At 37.6% G+C, this 16,576-nt stretch overlaps 1 protein-coding gene and 1 long non-coding RNA gene across 2 annotated transcripts; both read left to right on the top strand.

The window, feature by feature from the left end:
- The first annotated feature begins 4,806 nt into the window (after positions 1–4,806).
- On the top strand, positions 4,807–11,482 carry LOC120483752 (uncharacterized). The gene is made up of 12 exons (XM_089129936.1): positions 4,807–5,027; positions 6,343–6,446; positions 6,675–6,777; positions 7,172–7,261; positions 7,441–7,521; positions 7,678–7,842; positions 8,021–8,110; positions 8,311–8,391; positions 8,541–8,705; positions 9,005–9,094; positions 9,292–9,372; positions 11,350–11,482. The coding sequence occupies exons 1-12, from the start codon at positions 4,956–4,958 to the stop codon at positions 11,407–11,409; spliced, it is 1,182 nt and encodes a 393-aa protein (XP_088986062.1). The 5' UTR covers positions 4,807–4,955; the 3' UTR covers positions 11,410–11,482.
- Positions 11,483–12,450: 968 nt separating this feature from the next.
- Positions 12,451–14,454, top strand: LOC148981622 (uncharacterized). Its single transcript, XR_016168234.1, has 2 exons — positions 12,451–12,814; positions 13,566–14,454. It is a non-coding gene; the product is annotated as an uncharacterized LOC148981622 (long non-coding RNA).
- Positions 14,455–16,576: the final 2,122 nt, after the last annotated feature.

Here is a 16,576-nt window from a genome sequence, read left to right as displayed (position 1 = left end):
TAGGTGGGTTTGAAGTTTAGTTTCATCAGCAATTGTGCGAATATCAGGGGGTAGCTTGTTCCAGAGTCTCGGAGCAGCAACTGCAAATGCCTGATCAAATGCCCCATCGCTTATACTTTGACCTTGGGACTTCCAAAACCATTTGTTTTGAAGACCGCAACGACCGGCTGTGCTCACGCAGGGTTAACATCTCAGAGAAGTATTCTAGTCCGGGCCAAACCAAATCAAGCACAGAACTGAACTGTATGGTGGATCATGAGAAGAGAATGTAACCTATAACAGTATATTGATTACAGCATACAGTCTGAGACCAATACAAAAAGAGTTAACTTCTTAGTTAATGGGTTTACATTTGATTAGTGGCCTACAGTGGAAACTTAATTTTTAGGTGCTCAAAATCTGTTTGTTTTACATTAAGCTGCTCAATTCGGTTTGAGCCGACATAAACTATGTCTAGAAGAAACATGTGGCAATTGTTCCGTCTTGGTCTAGCACAAGGAAGTAGAGGTTATTACAGAAAAACAGTGCAAAATTCAACTCCTGTCTCTGAAAACAATAAAATAAAAGTGTTTATCACTTCAATATTCAATAGATTCAGATTCAATATCCGATTTGTAAAGAGTCCTCCTTATCCTTGACTCAAAAGCTTTTCCCTCAAACCAAGTCCTTTGCATTAACAGTTATAAGTTCCTGAGATCTTTCCATGGTATCATTGAGCCAAGTTTGGTCATTGTAGAAATACAACTCTGTTAAAATTTCACATCTTATAGGAAATGAAATCATCCACTGAAAAAAAAAGGCAAAAAACGGAACAGAACAAAAAAAGTAAAAGAGAAAAGTACATAATTAGTTATTTCTGAGCACCTCCAGCTCTGATTGGCCAGAAAATCCACCCATCAGGCCCCAGTCGGCTCAAGCTGGGAGGGTGTTGCTGCGTTTATGTGCTATGGAAAATAGGATATTTTCCACTTGTGAAGTGGTATTTACCAGTGTGTTGTGTTCAAGTGCTTTTGTTGTCGTAATGTGGTAAAAAGATGGAGATCCAGACCTGTTATTTAGCTAAAACTATTTTAGATTGCTTAAATCATCTGCAACAGCAAGAAAATGATTGATCAAAACCCAAAAGGTAAATATAATATGCTATATATTTTCTAGATCATGAATAGTATATATTTGATTTTTTACCATTCACGACTCTTGCGGTGCTCTCCGCCATTTTGAAAAGTTCAAAGGTTATCTCATCTCGGCAACTCGTCCATCAAAATATTCTAAGATGCTCAGTGGAAAATACCACATGAGGGGGTGTTCATGTGCATTTTCCACGTCGGCTTTTGGTAGGGTAAGCTATTGTATAGATAGATATAGATAATTATTAGCCTATTATTGTGACCTATAACCCTTAGACTTTTGTTCAAGTGTTAAATGAAATAAGGGACCCACCAAACTTATTTTACTCATGGTGTATGTGTATTAGCCTACAGAACATACAAATTCAACACAGCACCAATGACTGATGGTCAAACAGTTGGAACAGAGGAATAAAAACAGTCCACAACTAGCTTACTGGTCATTAGCTCACTGACCCGCCACCATCTAAAAACCTGCTTGACCACTTAAGGGTTGAATGACCTCTGACCTTGTTGCTTTTGCAAGCCCAGATAGCAAACTGACATTGAATCAACGTGGAAACATGACATAAAAAAAAACGTTGATCTGACATTGTTTTGCTCATCGAATTAACGTTGAACCAACGTCAGACGCGTCATTCTTTCAAAACTAACGGAAAATCAACTTGAAATCAACGCGTTGTTTCAACGTTATGAAAGCAAACCAATTTTCAAATTTTCATTAAGCTTTGAAGAATGCCGCGTCTGACGTTGGTTCAACGTTAATTCGATGAGCAAAATCAACGTTGTTTCAATGTCATGAGAGACGTCGTTTCCACGTTGATTCAATGTCAGTTTGCTGTCTGGGAATCTAGCCTCCACGCTCCACCAGCTAGCGACTTGCTATGAACCAGCTGTCATACAAAGCAAGCAGCTACTCGCTTAAATCGGATTTTCTAACAGGTTATGGTATTTTGGTGACAACTATGGTGTTATCTTGGGATTTTGGCGTTTGATGATTCTGGTAATTAGCTAGGCTACATGCAGACCTACTATGTACACTGTAATTGTTAATCGAGCAGGTGAGAAATACGCGGCAAAAAAAACTTGTCACAGTTCACTGAATTTATTATTTTTTATTTCGCGGGCCTACTTATGCTATGTTTCATTTGCTAATGCTCCGTGTTTTCGGTATTTGTATGGCGTCATTCGACCACAAGATGTCGCCACATCTTTTGCCGATAAACTGCCTAATGCGCTTTAGTTGTGTATACCGGGACTTAGACGATCGTTTTATTTGATTTATTTGTCACACATCTAAAATATAAAATAAAATAACAATCACATCAATCACATTAAATCCTTTTTGCCACTAAACAAGGAGTTTCAGATAGGAAAGTGTATTATCCTCCAAAAACAGCAGAGGGCGCCGTTCCTCACATTAACCGTTACAGAAGTGAGGTGAGCTCAATCTCTGCAACACTTCAGTCTCGGATAATGTTTAGTATTTCGCAGGCCTTGTCCAGGAACTAACTAATTCATCTGTGAAGGAGTGAAGGAGTGACTCTATAAAACATCAAGAGTGCAAAACAGACACATCCAGACACACACACACACACACAACCACAAACACACTTTTATACACAAACACACCAAAAAATTCAGATTATACATGTGTTTTGCATTTTTAAAATGCTTAGTTTGTCCACCAGATGGCATCCATCTAATTTCGAAAATTGCTTTTATGAGGCCTAGGCTTGACTCTAAAATGAAATACAGCTTTAAATTTTTTTTTTTTTAAATATTTTTTCTATTATGTTCAATGGGGGGAAATTTAGTCATAATTATTGCATTAATACTAATTATAAATTTTTTTTTTTGACATTTTCCCAAAACACCAAAAAAGAAAAGAAAAAATATTATAAAAAAACGAGTAAAAAAAAAAAATCATGATTTTTTTTGTTTTTTTAAATATGAATCCCGCCCTTTGGGTCCATTTGGACCCGAACACCCCAAGTGTGACTCTGAAACGAACAACCCCAGAGGGTTAAGATATTTTAGATTTAGTCCGAGAGCTTTCTGTCCCTCCACTGAACATGTACATGGTAAACTGTCCTTGTCCAGAAAGGAAATAAGTTAGTTAGAATTTTTTTGAATCATCAAAAATACATTTTGGTCCAAAAATAACAAAATCTGTCTTTATTCAGCATCGTATTCAGGCATGGGCTCGCTGCTCATTAAGAAAATCCGTGAGGAGTAACCAAACCGCATCATGTGCGCCTTCAGCGTGATGCCCTCACCTAAAGTCTCAGACACTGTTGTAGAGCCTTACAATGCCACGCTGTCCGTCCATCAACTGGTGGAGAACACTGATGAGACGTTTTGCATCGTCAACAGGATCTGTTTGACATTTGCTTCTGTTACAGGTACCGGCTGGTATATGAAACAGGAGAAATAAATGAGACAGGGCAAAGTCTGCGTCCGTCTTTAATCTCTCTCAGCAGAAAGAGAGCCAAGAGGGTTTATTCCACAATCACATTCCAGCTTGGTTACAAACACACAATGTTTTCTCATGAAATAGACAGTTTCAAAAATAAAATACAATTTGTCTTCTCCTCTTTAAGCAATTACTGAGATATAAATTGTGTATGATCAAATAAATAAAAACAATATATTTGTATAACGTTTTTTCGAATGTGTTTGACTTTTCACTATTTGTATAGACCATTTCACAAGATGTAAACAACACTGGTCCAGAAGCACTTCCTGTTTCACTTTTTTAACGCTACATAAAAGCTGGGATAAAATACAACCAACAGAACATTTAAAACTGAATCAAAAAGTTAAACAAACATCTTTAAGATGTTTTCTTTACATGTGAAATAAAGAAAACAGTTACAAACTGAAACAGGAAGTGCTTCTGGACCAGTGTTGTTTACATCTTGTTGTCTGTGTTTGCGCCACTTGCATCATTTAGCCAGAGGGTGGCGACAAGACTGTCTTTTTTTCTAGTGAGCCGTTAATTAAATTAACAGATTAGTCCAAAAGACATAGATTCATTTAGGAAAGAAAAGTAGCTGAAACTGGAACTGATTCTCATCATGTTTAAGAATCTGATCAAATAGGCTACTTCATGCTTTTAAAGCTACTGTTGTCAATTTTTTTGACCATCAAAACACCTTAAATGCTCATTTCGAGATCATGTCCCCGAACCCCGCTAACAATTTCATTTATGGGACCTGGGTATTTAGAAAACCCTGATATGCAAGAATACTGATTCTATGTGTTCTATTGTATTTATTATACTCTATTCTATATTCTTGCATATTATTGAATAGTACTAATGCAAGACTAGTAGTCTTACATGTCACTGTTTATAACACAGAGCGTTCATCCTTTGCTGGGATGCTTAAAAAAATATTGGGGGCATAAATTAAGAGTATACCCACTAACTCAAAAAAAAAAAAAAAGGAAAAAAGTTATGCCCTCTAAGATGGCGTCTCAGGGGAGGTCACGTGTGACAGTTTTTCATATGAGGTTAACTGCAAGACAGAAATAAAAAACAAAACAAAAACAAAAAAAAAACTGCAAGACAGATATCAAACTTCACTTTAAATAAGATTATTTTCATCCTCCTAAGAGAAACGATGTGCGTGGGCGTTGGCCGTCTGCCAAGGCGTCCTCTCGCTGCACTGCCCTGTGACATCACAGTAGCCTCCACTGCACTTCACTGTCTCTCCGCTTGGTTTCGAACGTCTTTGGAAGAACATTGAATTTGTGAAATCTGCACGGTATTATATTTTTATAACGAACTCTGAAACGTCCAAACATCAAGGAAAGAAGAACCAGATGACCGACCTGTCTGTGAAACTTTCCGTGAACTGTATTCAGAATAGCTGGACCCTGTCCGACGACGACAAGGTAACTTAAGGGGTTATAATTGCTTTTTTTTAGTAACGTTATGTTTGATATAGCGTGAAATTGATCTAAGTTAGTGCAAAGTGCCCGAACAAAATCAGTTTTTGTGTGTTTTAGTAATTGTTGTTTTGTATGTGTTTATGTCAGAATGATTATTTTTGAACCACAACCTTCTAAGTGCTTCTTATATAGTTATTTACTGATATACACTACCGGTCAAAAGTTTTATATCGGTAAGATTTTTTATGTTTTTAAAAGAAGTATCTTCTGCTCACCAAGGCAGCAATATTTGATAAAAAATACCCCAAAAAAACAGTAATATTGTGAAATATTATTACAATTTAAAACAGAGGTCTATGTGAATGTATAGTGAAGTGTAATTTATTCCTGTGATCAAATCTGAATTTACAGCATCATTACTCAAGTCTTTAGTGTGACATGATCCTACAGAAATGATTATAATATGATGCTCAAGAAACATTTATGATTATTATCCATGTTGAAAACAGTTTTTTAAATTTTTATTTCAGGATTCTTTGATGAATAGAAAGTTCAAAAGAACAGAATTGATCTGAAATGGAAGGCTTTTGTAACATTAATCACTGCCCTTCAAAAGTTTGGGGTCAATAAGAATTTATTTTTTTATTTTTGGGGGAAAGAAATTAGAAAATACTTTTATTCATCAAGGATGAGTTAAATTGATCAAAAGTTACAGTAAAGACATTTATAATGTAAAAAAAAAAGATTATATTTTAAATAAATTCTGTTCTTTTGAACTTTCTCTTCAACAGATTTTTTTGGGGGGGAAATGGTACACGACTGTTTTCAACATTGAAAATAATAATTTAGGTTTTTTGAGCATAAAATCAGCATTTTAGAATGATTTCTGAAGGATCATGTGACACTGCAAACTGATGCGTAATCAGCAACAGTAATGATGTTGAAAATTCAGCTTTCAAATTACATTTTAAAATATATCAAAATAGAAAACAGTCATTTTAAATTGTCATAATATTTCACAATATTACTGTTTTGTCATTTTTTCATCAAACTAAGCAGCCTTGGTGAGCAGAAGAGACTTCATTTAAAAACATAAAAAATATTGCTGATCTAAGACTTTTGACCGGTAGTGTATTTTGCATTTATAGCTAATCCAAACAACGTAAAACTCGTCACTGCACCTGTAGCAAGACACCAGTCAAGTCTGAAATCCATCACACACACACACACAGACGTTCCTGTTATTTTTAGATAGATTTGAGCCGCTCAGTTTGAGTTCTATGAGTTATATGTTGATGTTGTTCTGTCTCTGTTTCAGTTGAGAATGGCCAAATTAGTTGTGGACAATCATCGTCTGGCCACAAAACTTCCTGCGATCACTAAAGAACTGGTGGACAACAGGAAACATTGCCCACAGCTCAGGTGTGTGTGTGTGTGTGCTCAGACGTCAGTGTGTAGCTGGTTAACATAGTAACTCAGCGAGGTGTTTATTTGAGCTGCGTCTCATGTATATACAAAACATCTAAACAAGATGTAGAAATTATTTTGAAATAAAATAAAACATTAAAAAAAATATTCTATTTAATTTGACAAGTAATAAAAATGTTATTTATGTTATGTTATGATAATGTTATATATCTGGTTTTACAGTGTAAACACACAGAGAAAGAAGGAGGAGCTGACTCATGAAAAGCAGTGGATCAACCAGCCAATCATGACGCAGGAGTCAGATCACGGGAGGGGCCGTAAAATGGTAAGTACTTGACCGAGCTTTATTTTTAAAGAGGCGTTTACAACAAAAAAGCATTTAAGGCTTAAGTTATCGAGATAAAAATCAACCCGATTTCAAGGGAGGACCAGATTTGTCAACACAACAGCTTCTCGAACAAGAAAAAATGTAGGGCGGGGCTTAAAAAGGAGAATGGCGGTGAAAACACAAACCTGCCAGACATTAAGGGGTTTTATGCAACACTTATCGCTTATTAAGGGATTACTTAAATGAAAAAACAGCATTTATGGGAAATTCTAAGTGTTTATGACGTTACACTTGATTGACATAGTACACCATTTTAAAGGGATAGTTGATTTATTAAACAGGTGCCATATATCTATTTATCTGTTTATTTCTTCATTTTTAATTTCTGCAGGTTGCGTCCTCCACACAGCGGAAGCCGTCAGCTCTCTTACCAATGGGGGAATGGGAAGAGCAGCACCAAAGAAATATGCATCAACAAAAGGTATTAGGGAAAACATTTTGAAAAACAGTTTGTGAATAGGCTACTACGAATGATGGCCGTGAATAAAATATAAGTAAACATGTTAGTAACCATAGCTGATATAAATAAGTTTGTTTAATTTGATTTCAGCTTTGATTATTCTTCTGTTGCTTATTGTTCTGTCTCTCTCTCTTTCTCAGCTGATAAAGGCCAAAGCTGTTGTTGATACCAAGGGCCCCGAAACTCTGCCTCATATTAGAGACAATCGGACGAAAGTCCAGGTATCTGATTAATTAATATAGTTATATTAGCTATATATATATATATATATATATATATATATAGCTCTATAACAGTACTATTGCCGATTACAGTGATGTGTTATGAAGTAACGTGGAGTAGATGAAATGCATGATAATAACAGTGTTTGTCTTCAGTTGCAGAAAGAAAAGAAAATGTCTCTGGAAAACAAGCAGAATGACCAGCGAATCCTGATGCTGGAATCAAATTTCAGGAGGGACGTCTGGGAAGCTGATTGGGAAAAGGTACAGCAATGGAGAGACAACTGCTCTCGTTTTCCACGAGGAGAGACCAACAAACAGGTATGATCGTAATTCACACTTTTTAAAGCGGAGCTAATTTCTTCTTCATTTTCTCGCCTTCATCATGTTTCCAACCCTTCTGTGAAACACAATAGCACACATTAAAGAGGCGTTTACAACACAAAAAAACATTGAATATCTATTTATCTGTTTATTTCTTCATTTTTAATTTCTGCAGGTTGCGTCCCCCACACAGCGGAAGCCGTCAGCTCTCTTACCAATGAGGGAATGGGAAGAGCAGCACCAAAGACATATGCATCAACAAAAGGTATTAGGGAAAACATTTTGAAAAACAGTTTGTGAATAGGCTACTACGAATGATGGCCATGAATAAAATATATAATATTCAGAAGTAAACATGTTAGAAATGTTAGTAACCATAGCTGATATAAATAAGTTTGTTTAATTTGATTTCAGCTGATGCTTATTCTTCTGTTGCTTATTGTTCTGTCTCTCTCTCTTTCTCAGCTGATAAAGGCCAAAGCTGTTGTTGATACCAAGGGCCCCGAAACACTCCCTCATATTAGAGACAATCGGACGAAAGTCCAGGTATCTGATTAATTAATATAGTTATATTAGCTATATTATATATATATATATATATATATATATAACAGTACTATTGCCGATTACAGTGATGTGTTATGAAGTAACGTGGAGTAGATGAAATGCATGATAATAACAGTGTTTGTCTTCAGTTGCAGAAAGAAAAGAAAATGTCTCTTGAAAACAAGCAGAATGACCAGCGAATCCTGATGCTGGAATCAAATTTCAGGAGGGACGTCTGGGAAGCTGATTGGGAAAAGGTACAGCAAAGGAGAGACAACTGCTCTCGTTTTCCACGAGGGGAGACCAACAAACAGGTATGATCGTAATTCACACTTTTTAAAGCGGAGCTAATTTCTTCTTCATTTTCTCGCCTTCATCATGTTTCCAACCCTTCTGTGAAACACAATAGCACACATTGTGGATGCTCACGCTGCTCTTGTTAATGCCTGTGAAAAACAGCATGTCAAGTGGATTCGAAATCAGTATTTTAAAGCACTAAATGGTTTAGCTCCTCAGGACTTGAGCGATATTTATTTTTAAAGAGGCGTTTACAACACAAAAAAACATTGAATATCTATTTATCTGTTTATTTCTTCATTTTTAATTTCTGCAGGTTGCGTCCCCCACACAGCGGAAGCCGTCAGCTCTCTTACCAATGAGGGAATGGGAAGAGCAGCACCAAAGAAATATGCATCAACAAAAGGTATTAGGGAAAACATTTTGAAAAACAGTTTGTGAATAGGCTACTACGAATGATAGCCGTGAATAAAATATAATATTCAGAAGTAAACATGTTAGAAATGTTAGTAACCATAGCTGATATAAATAAGTTTGTTTAATTTGATTTCAGCTTTGATTATTCTTCTGTTGCTTATTGTTCTGTCTCTCTCTCTCTCTCAGCTGATAAAGGCCAAAGCTGTTGTTGATACCAAGGGCCCCAAAACACTCCCGCCTATTAAAGACAATCGGACGAAAGTCCAGGTATCTGATTAATTAATACAGTTATATTAGCTATATATATATATATAATTATAAAAACATAAGAAGAAATTTTCCCTTTTTAATAGTTGTTGTGTAAAAGTATCCCTAGTGCTTTTTTTAAGTTTTTTTTTTTTTAAATTTTTGTTATTTAAATATATATATATAGTTTTCATTAATTAATGTAAGCAAAATAAAAGGAGAAATGTCCAGAAATTAACTCAAATTAAGTTTTAGTTATTTATATTTTATTTCATTTAGCGTTTATATATAAATATCTGAAGCTTGTTTTCCACCACAGAATAAAATAATTTAAAAGATAATTGCAACTTTTTATCTCACAATTCTGACTTTATATCACGCACAAAGTCAGAATTGTGAGATAAAAAGTAGTACCTTTTTTATTCTGTGGCAGAAACAAGCTTCCTATATATGTATATATATGTATATATATATAGCTTCCTATATATATATATATATATATATTAGGGGTGGTTAATCTGTCTGATTTCCCGATTCGATTCGATTACGATTATTGAAGTCCCGATTCGATTACAGTCGATTTTCGATTATTAACGATTCTCGATTACCGATTATTGATTTTCCATTTCACAACAGTAAACGAAAATACACTAGATCAACATATGATTATATTAGCAGCAGCAACATTTTGGTATTAATTGCACTTTTTATTTGTTTGATATTCATTGAAAATATAATGATGGTTAGTGAGGACATGCAAACATGCTTGTTGTCTACTACTTAGGTAACTCATTATCTTTACATTTATTAACTTTATTTTTTTTTCAAAAGCAATTTTGTTGCATTATAATGCAAATGCACCTGGTTCTATTAATTGTCAGCATTAAAATGTATTTTGTGATTTCCTTCAATTGAAAATCTTTGAAGCAAGTTTGGGGGACTTGAAGGGCACCCGATTCAGAGAATCACCCAGAAATTCAAAAGAACAGCATTTATCTGAAATAGAAAGCTTTTGTAACATTAAACAATACCGTTCAAATGTTTGGAGTCGGTAAGAATTTTTATTTAATTTTTTGGGCAAAAGAAAAAAGAAATCTATACTTTTATTCATCAAGGATAAATTAAGTTGATCAAAAGTTAAAGTACAAGACATTTATAATGTTACAAATCGATTATCTGAATCTTTTGTGTGTGACTATAAATAATTTGCTTTAAAAGTACAAATTAATGACCCATAAAGAACTAGGAGCTAGGAGCATACTTGTAAATAAATAATATAACGACTGGTGCAGGCGAGTGTTTTTCCTGCTCTGGCTGGAAAGGTGTCATATGGCTTATCATATTTGTCGTGTTTCCGTCGTTGGTTTTATTCCACAAAGCGTACAACTAGTGCGGCTCTTGTCCAGCTCCTTTCCCCCTTCAACTTCAGAAGCCAAAATATTTCCACACGTCAGCTTTTAACCTAACAAGGAAAGTGTTTGGATCTCGCGTGCCATCTCATCTCTGTTATGTGCACGCCACAGACGGTCCCACCACTGCACTTCCGCGCTTCAGAGTTCCGTCTTTCGCGTTCCGTCAATATTACGTTATTATAAATACATATCAAAAAAAAAAAAATTTGAAATCGATTTTTTGACATTTGTGAATCGATTCAGGATCGTCCACGTCCGCATCGCGATGCATCAAGAAACGATTTTTTTCCCCACCCCTAATATATATATATATATATATATATATATAGGAAGCTTGTTTCTGTATAATATATATATATATTATAGCAGCTACTCAATCCAATGATTCCGCTGAGAGACTAAGACAGGGACTTTGTATGCACTTGTGACGCACATATAAAACATCGCTGAAGAAAATTAGCTTTTACTAGCTTTTCTTTAATGCACAGACTGACATGATTCTTAATGATACAAGTTTAGTGGTCAACAGAAAACCCCCCTCCCCCTCTTTTTCATATTTTAATATTTAATGATCTCTTGTTTGTAGATGAGGAGCGTGGATGCAGCGGAAGGCAGGAAGGTGGCAGAGTGGGTTGGTGGTAGGTAGGTGGGTAGGTAGGTAGGTAGGTAGGTAGGTGGGTACTGGTAGGTGCCAATTATTTACAAAGAGCAGTTTCTTTTCATTACACAATAACATTAACCATTCATTTAGTGCAAATAGTCTACTGAACACACTATGCAGTTTTCCATTTTTTTTCTACATTTTTGTTACTGTCTTTCTGACATTATTATTCAGTAGGAAGGAAGCGGCGGACATCGAACAGGCACAGAAAAACTCTGAAGATGTCAAGTCACATTTATTGGGAAAACCCAGGATCTGTCGGCGGCCACTTCTCCTCAGGCCACTGAATACCTACCTACCTACCTACCTACCTACCTACCTACCTACCCACCCACCTACCCACCCACCTACCCACCAACCCACCCACCTACCCACCTACCTACCTACCTACCTACCTACCTACTTACCCACCTACCTACCCACCTAGGGTAGGGTAGGTAGGTAGGTAGATAGGTAGGTGGGTGGGTGGGTGGGTGGGTTCGGGTAGGTGGGTTGGGCAGGTAGGTGGCCGGGTGGTTAGGTAGGTGGGTAGGTGGGTGGGTGGTTAGGTAGGTGGGTGGGTGGTTAGGTAGGTGGGTGGGTAGGTAGGTAGGTGGGTAGGTAGGTAGGTGGCCGGGTGGTTAGGTAGGTGGGTAGGTGGGTGGGTAGGTAGGTAGCTGGGTAGGTGGGTGGGTGGGTAGGTAGGTAGGTAGGTAGGTGGGTGGGTGGGTTCGGGTAGATGGGTAGGTAGGTGGGTGGGTGGTTAGGTAGGTGGGTAGGTAGGTAGGTAGGTAGGTGGGTAGGTAGGTAGGTAGGTAGGTGGGTGGGTGGGTGGGTAGGTGGGTGGTTAGGTAGGTAGGTGGGTGGGTGGTTAGGTAGGTGGGTAGGTAGGTAGGTGGGTGGGTAGGTAGGTGGGTGGGTTGGTGGGTAGGTGGGTGGGTAGGTAGGTGGGTGGGTTGGTGGGTAGGTGGGTGGGTAGGTGGGTGGGTAGGTAGGTAGGTAGGTAGGTAGGTAGGTAGGTAGGTAGGTATTCAGTGGCCTGAGGAGAAGTGGCCGCCGACAGATCCTGGGTTTTCCCAATAAATGTGACTTGACATCTTCAGAGTTTTTCTGTGCCTGTTCGATGTCCGCCGCTTCCTTCCTACTGAACAGGTAATAATAATGTCAGAAAGACAGTAACGTTAAATACAAATACTGTTTGACAAAAAAATGGAAAACTGCAAAATGTGTTCAGTAGACTATATGCACTAAATGAATGGTTAATGTTAATGTGTAATGAAAAGAAACTGCTCTTTGTAAATAATTGGCATCTGATTTGGGAGAGACCCATGCAGATGGACTCCACCTCAGCAGAATCGGAGCGGCTGTTCTGTCGGACAACATCTCCAAGACGTTACGCACCAGATGACTGGTAAGTCAAAGTCCAAATCACAGCCTTTGTTGTCCAAACTGAAGTAATATGCATAGTGTGGAACCTATGCATTACCTGATCTATCTAAGCTGCTAAGTGAACCCAAACAAACAGATGAATTAGAGGAAATGACTAGCAGTTTGAGCACCATTTTCACTAGTACATTAGATATTGTTGCACCAATTAGATTAGAAAAAGTTAGAGATAAAACTAAAGCACTCTGGTACAACAGTGCTACTCATGCTATCAAGAGAGAAACTCGCAACTTAGAGCGTAAATGGAAACAAACTAATTTAGAGGTCTTTAGAATCGCGTGGAAAGACAGTAAAAGCCCTAAAAACAGCCAAGGCTGAGCATCTCCGCAAACTAATCGAAAATAACCAAAATAATCCAAGGTTTTTATTTAACACCGTGGCTAGACTAACAAATAAACAGACATCACCAGAGCAAAATATACCGTTACAGTTTAGTAGTAATGATTTTATGAATTACTTCAATGAGAAAAAAGAAAGAAACACAATCATAAATGTACAATCCTCTATGGTGTCTTATGATTCAACTTCAATTATGGCCCCTCTAGAACAACTAAACCGCTTTACAACGATAGGACAGGAGGAGCTAAATAAACTTATCATTGCATCTAAACCAACAACATGTTTATTAGATCCAATACCCACTAAACTACTGAAAGAACTATTACCTGTAGTGGAAGAGCCTCTCCTCAATATTATTAACTCGTCTTTATCTTTAGGTCCATCCATCCATCTTCTTCCGCTTCATCCGGGGCCGGGTCGCGGGGGCAGCAGTCTAAGCAGAGATGTCCAGACTTCCTTCTCCCTAGACACTTCCTCCAGCTCTTCTGGGGGGACACCGAGGCGTTCCCAGGCCAGCCGGGAGACATAGTCTTTCCAGCGTGTCCTAGGTCTTCCCCGGGGCCTCCGCCCAGTGGGACGTGCCCGGAACACCTCCCCTATATGTCATGTTCCAAAAATATTCAAGCTGGCAGTAATAAAACCTCTCATTAAGAAACCGCAATTAACTTAGCAAATTACAGACCCATTTCAAATCTTCCATTTATGTCCAAAATACTAGAAAAAGTATTTGTGAGAGTTTGTGAGATAGTGGTTTTCTAACACCGACTCCCGTATAATGGAAATCATTATGAACATCAGCTATGCTAATTATTTCCCATCTGCCTTTCAGCTGTTATCTCAGGACGCTTGCCCCGAGAAAAATGGCGTTCGTCAGGTCCAGGTTTGTATCCAGCCTCTCACGGGGATTTCGGATGCCCCAACGCCTGTGAAGAGACGACTCAACGCCGGCGATATGTTATGGCGCCGTTTTATATATAAACAATATTTATATTTAATATTTATATATAAACAATATGAATGTAAGCCAGAGGAGAACTGGCCCCCGACTGAGCCTGGGTTCTCCCAAGGTTTTTTCTCCATCCAATCTGATGGAGTTTTGGTTCCTTGCCACTGTCGCCTTGCTTTTGGCTTGCTTAGTCGGGGATAGTTAATATTTAACAATATTATTGATCTGTGTTGTACTACTTTCATGTTATCACTGTGAAGCTGCTTTGGTACAATCTGTATTGTGAAAAGCGCTATATAAATAAATGTGACTTGACTTGACTTGAAATTGTCGCAACTCTACTGTGTATTAAAAGCCATTCTAAATAGGTGGGTTTGAAGTTTAGTTTCATCAGCAATTGTGCGAATATCAGGGGGTAGCTTGTTCCAGAGTCTCGGAGCAGCAACTGCAAATGCCTGATCAAATGCCCCATCGCTTATACTTTGACCTTGGGACTTCCAAAACCATTTGTTTTGAAGACCGCAACGACCGGCTGTGCTCACGCAGGGTTAACATCTCAGAGAAGTATTCTAGTCCGGGCCAAACCAAATCAAGCACAGAACTGAACTGTATGGTGGATCATGAGAAGAGAATGTAACCTATAACAGTATATTGATTACAGCATACAGTCTGAGACCAATACAAAAAGAGTTAACTTCTTAGTTAATGGGTTTACATTTGATTAGTGGCCTACAGTGGAAACTTAATTTTTAGGTGCTCAAAATCTCTTTGTTTTACATTAAGCTGCTCAATTCGGTTTGAGCCGACATAAACTATGTCTAGAAGAAACATGTGGCAATTGTTCCGTCTTGGTCTAGCACAAGGAAGTAGAGGTTATTACAGAAAAACAGTGCAAAATTCAACTCCTGTCTCTGAAAACAATAAAATAAAAGTGTTTATCACTTCAATATTCAATAGATTCAGATTCAATATCCGATTTGTAAAGAGTCCTCCTTATCCTTGACTCAAAAGCTTTTCCCTCAAACCAAGTCCTTTGCATTAACAGTTATAAGTTCCTGAGATCTTTCCATGGTATCATTGAGCCAAGTTTGGTCATTGTAGAAATACAACTCTGTTAAAATTTCACATCTTATAGGAAATGAAATCATCCGCTGAAAAAAAAAGGCAAAAAACGGAACAGAACAAAAAAAGTAAAAGAGAAAAGTACATAATTAGTTATTTCTGAGCACCTCCAGCTCTGATTGGCCAGAAAATCCACCCATCAGGCCCCAGTCGGCTCAAGCTGGGAGGGTGTTGCTGCGTTTATGTGCTATGGAAAATAGGATATTTTCCACTTGTGAAGTGGTATTTACCAGTGTGTTGTGTTCAAGTGCTTTTGTTGTCGTAATGTGGTAAAAAGATGGAGATCCAGACCTGTTATTTAGCTAAAACTATTTTAGATTGCTTAAATCATCTGCAACAGCAAGAAAATGATTGATCAAAACCCAAAAGGTAAATATAATATGCTATATATTTTCTAGATCATGAATAGTATATATTTGATTTTTTACCATTCACGACTCTTGCGGTGCTCTCCGCCATTTTGAAAAGTTCAAAGGTTATCTCATCTCGGCAACTCGTCCATCAAAATATTCTAAGATGCTCAGTGGAAAATACCACATGAGGGGGTGTTCATGTGCATTTTCCACGTCGGCTTTTGGTAGGGTAAGCTATTGTATAGATAGATATAGATAATTATTAGCCTATTATTGTGACCTATAACCCTTAGACTTTTGTTCAAGTGTTAAATGAAATAAGGGACCCACCAAACTTATTTTACTCATGGTGTATGTGTATTAGCCTACAGAACATACAAATTCAACACAGCACCAATGACTGATGGTCAAACAGTTGGAACAGAGGAATAAAAACAGTCCACAACTAGCTTACTGGTCATTAGCTCACTGACCCGCCACCATCTAAAAACCTGCTTGACCACTTAAGGGTTGAATGACCTCTGACCTTGTTGCTTTTGCAAGCCCAGATAGCAAACTGACATTGAATCAACGTGGAAACATGACATCGAAACAACGTTGATCTGACATTGTTTTGCTCATCGAATTAACGTTGAACCAACGTCAGACGCGTCATTCTTTCAAAACTAACGGAAAATCAACTTGAAATCAACGCGTTGTTTCAACGTTATGAAAGCAAACCAATTTTCGATTTTCATTAAGCTTTGAAGAATGCCGCGTCTGACGTTGGTTCAACGTTAATTCGATGAGCAAAATCAACGTTGTTTCAATGTCATGAGAGACGTCGTTTCCACGTTGATTCAATGTCAGTTTGCTGTCTGGGAATCTAGCCTCCACGCTCCACCAGCTAGCGACTTGCTATGAACCAGCTGTCATACAAAGCAAGCAGCTACTCGCTTAAATCGGATTTTCTAACAGGTTATGGTAT

This window comes from Pimephales promelas, chromosome 4, assembly GCF_988280905.1.
Source record: "Pimephales promelas chromosome 4, fPimPro1.hap1.1, whole genome shotgun sequence".
NCBI lineage: Eukaryota > Metazoa > Chordata > Actinopteri > Cypriniformes > Leuciscidae > Pimephales > Pimephales promelas.
Note: the sequence above shows the minus strand (reverse complement) of the source record. Positions and strands in the feature narration are given on the sequence as shown.

Excerpts from the sequence above, each read along its gene's own strand:
- LOC120483752 (XM_089129936.1), top strand. The coding sequence starts at position 4,956 with ATGACCGACCTGTCTGTGAAACTTTCCGTGAACTGTATTCAGAATAGC. Across the intron at positions 8,392-8,540 it reads ACAATCGGACGAAAGTCCAG|TTGCAGAAAGAAAAGAAAAT; the intron begins GTATCTGATTAA and ends GTTTGTCTTCAG. Across the intron at positions 9,095-9,291 it reads GAAATATGCATCAACAAAAG|CTGATAAAGGCCAAAGCTGT; the intron begins GTATTAGGGAAA and ends TCTCTCTCTCAG.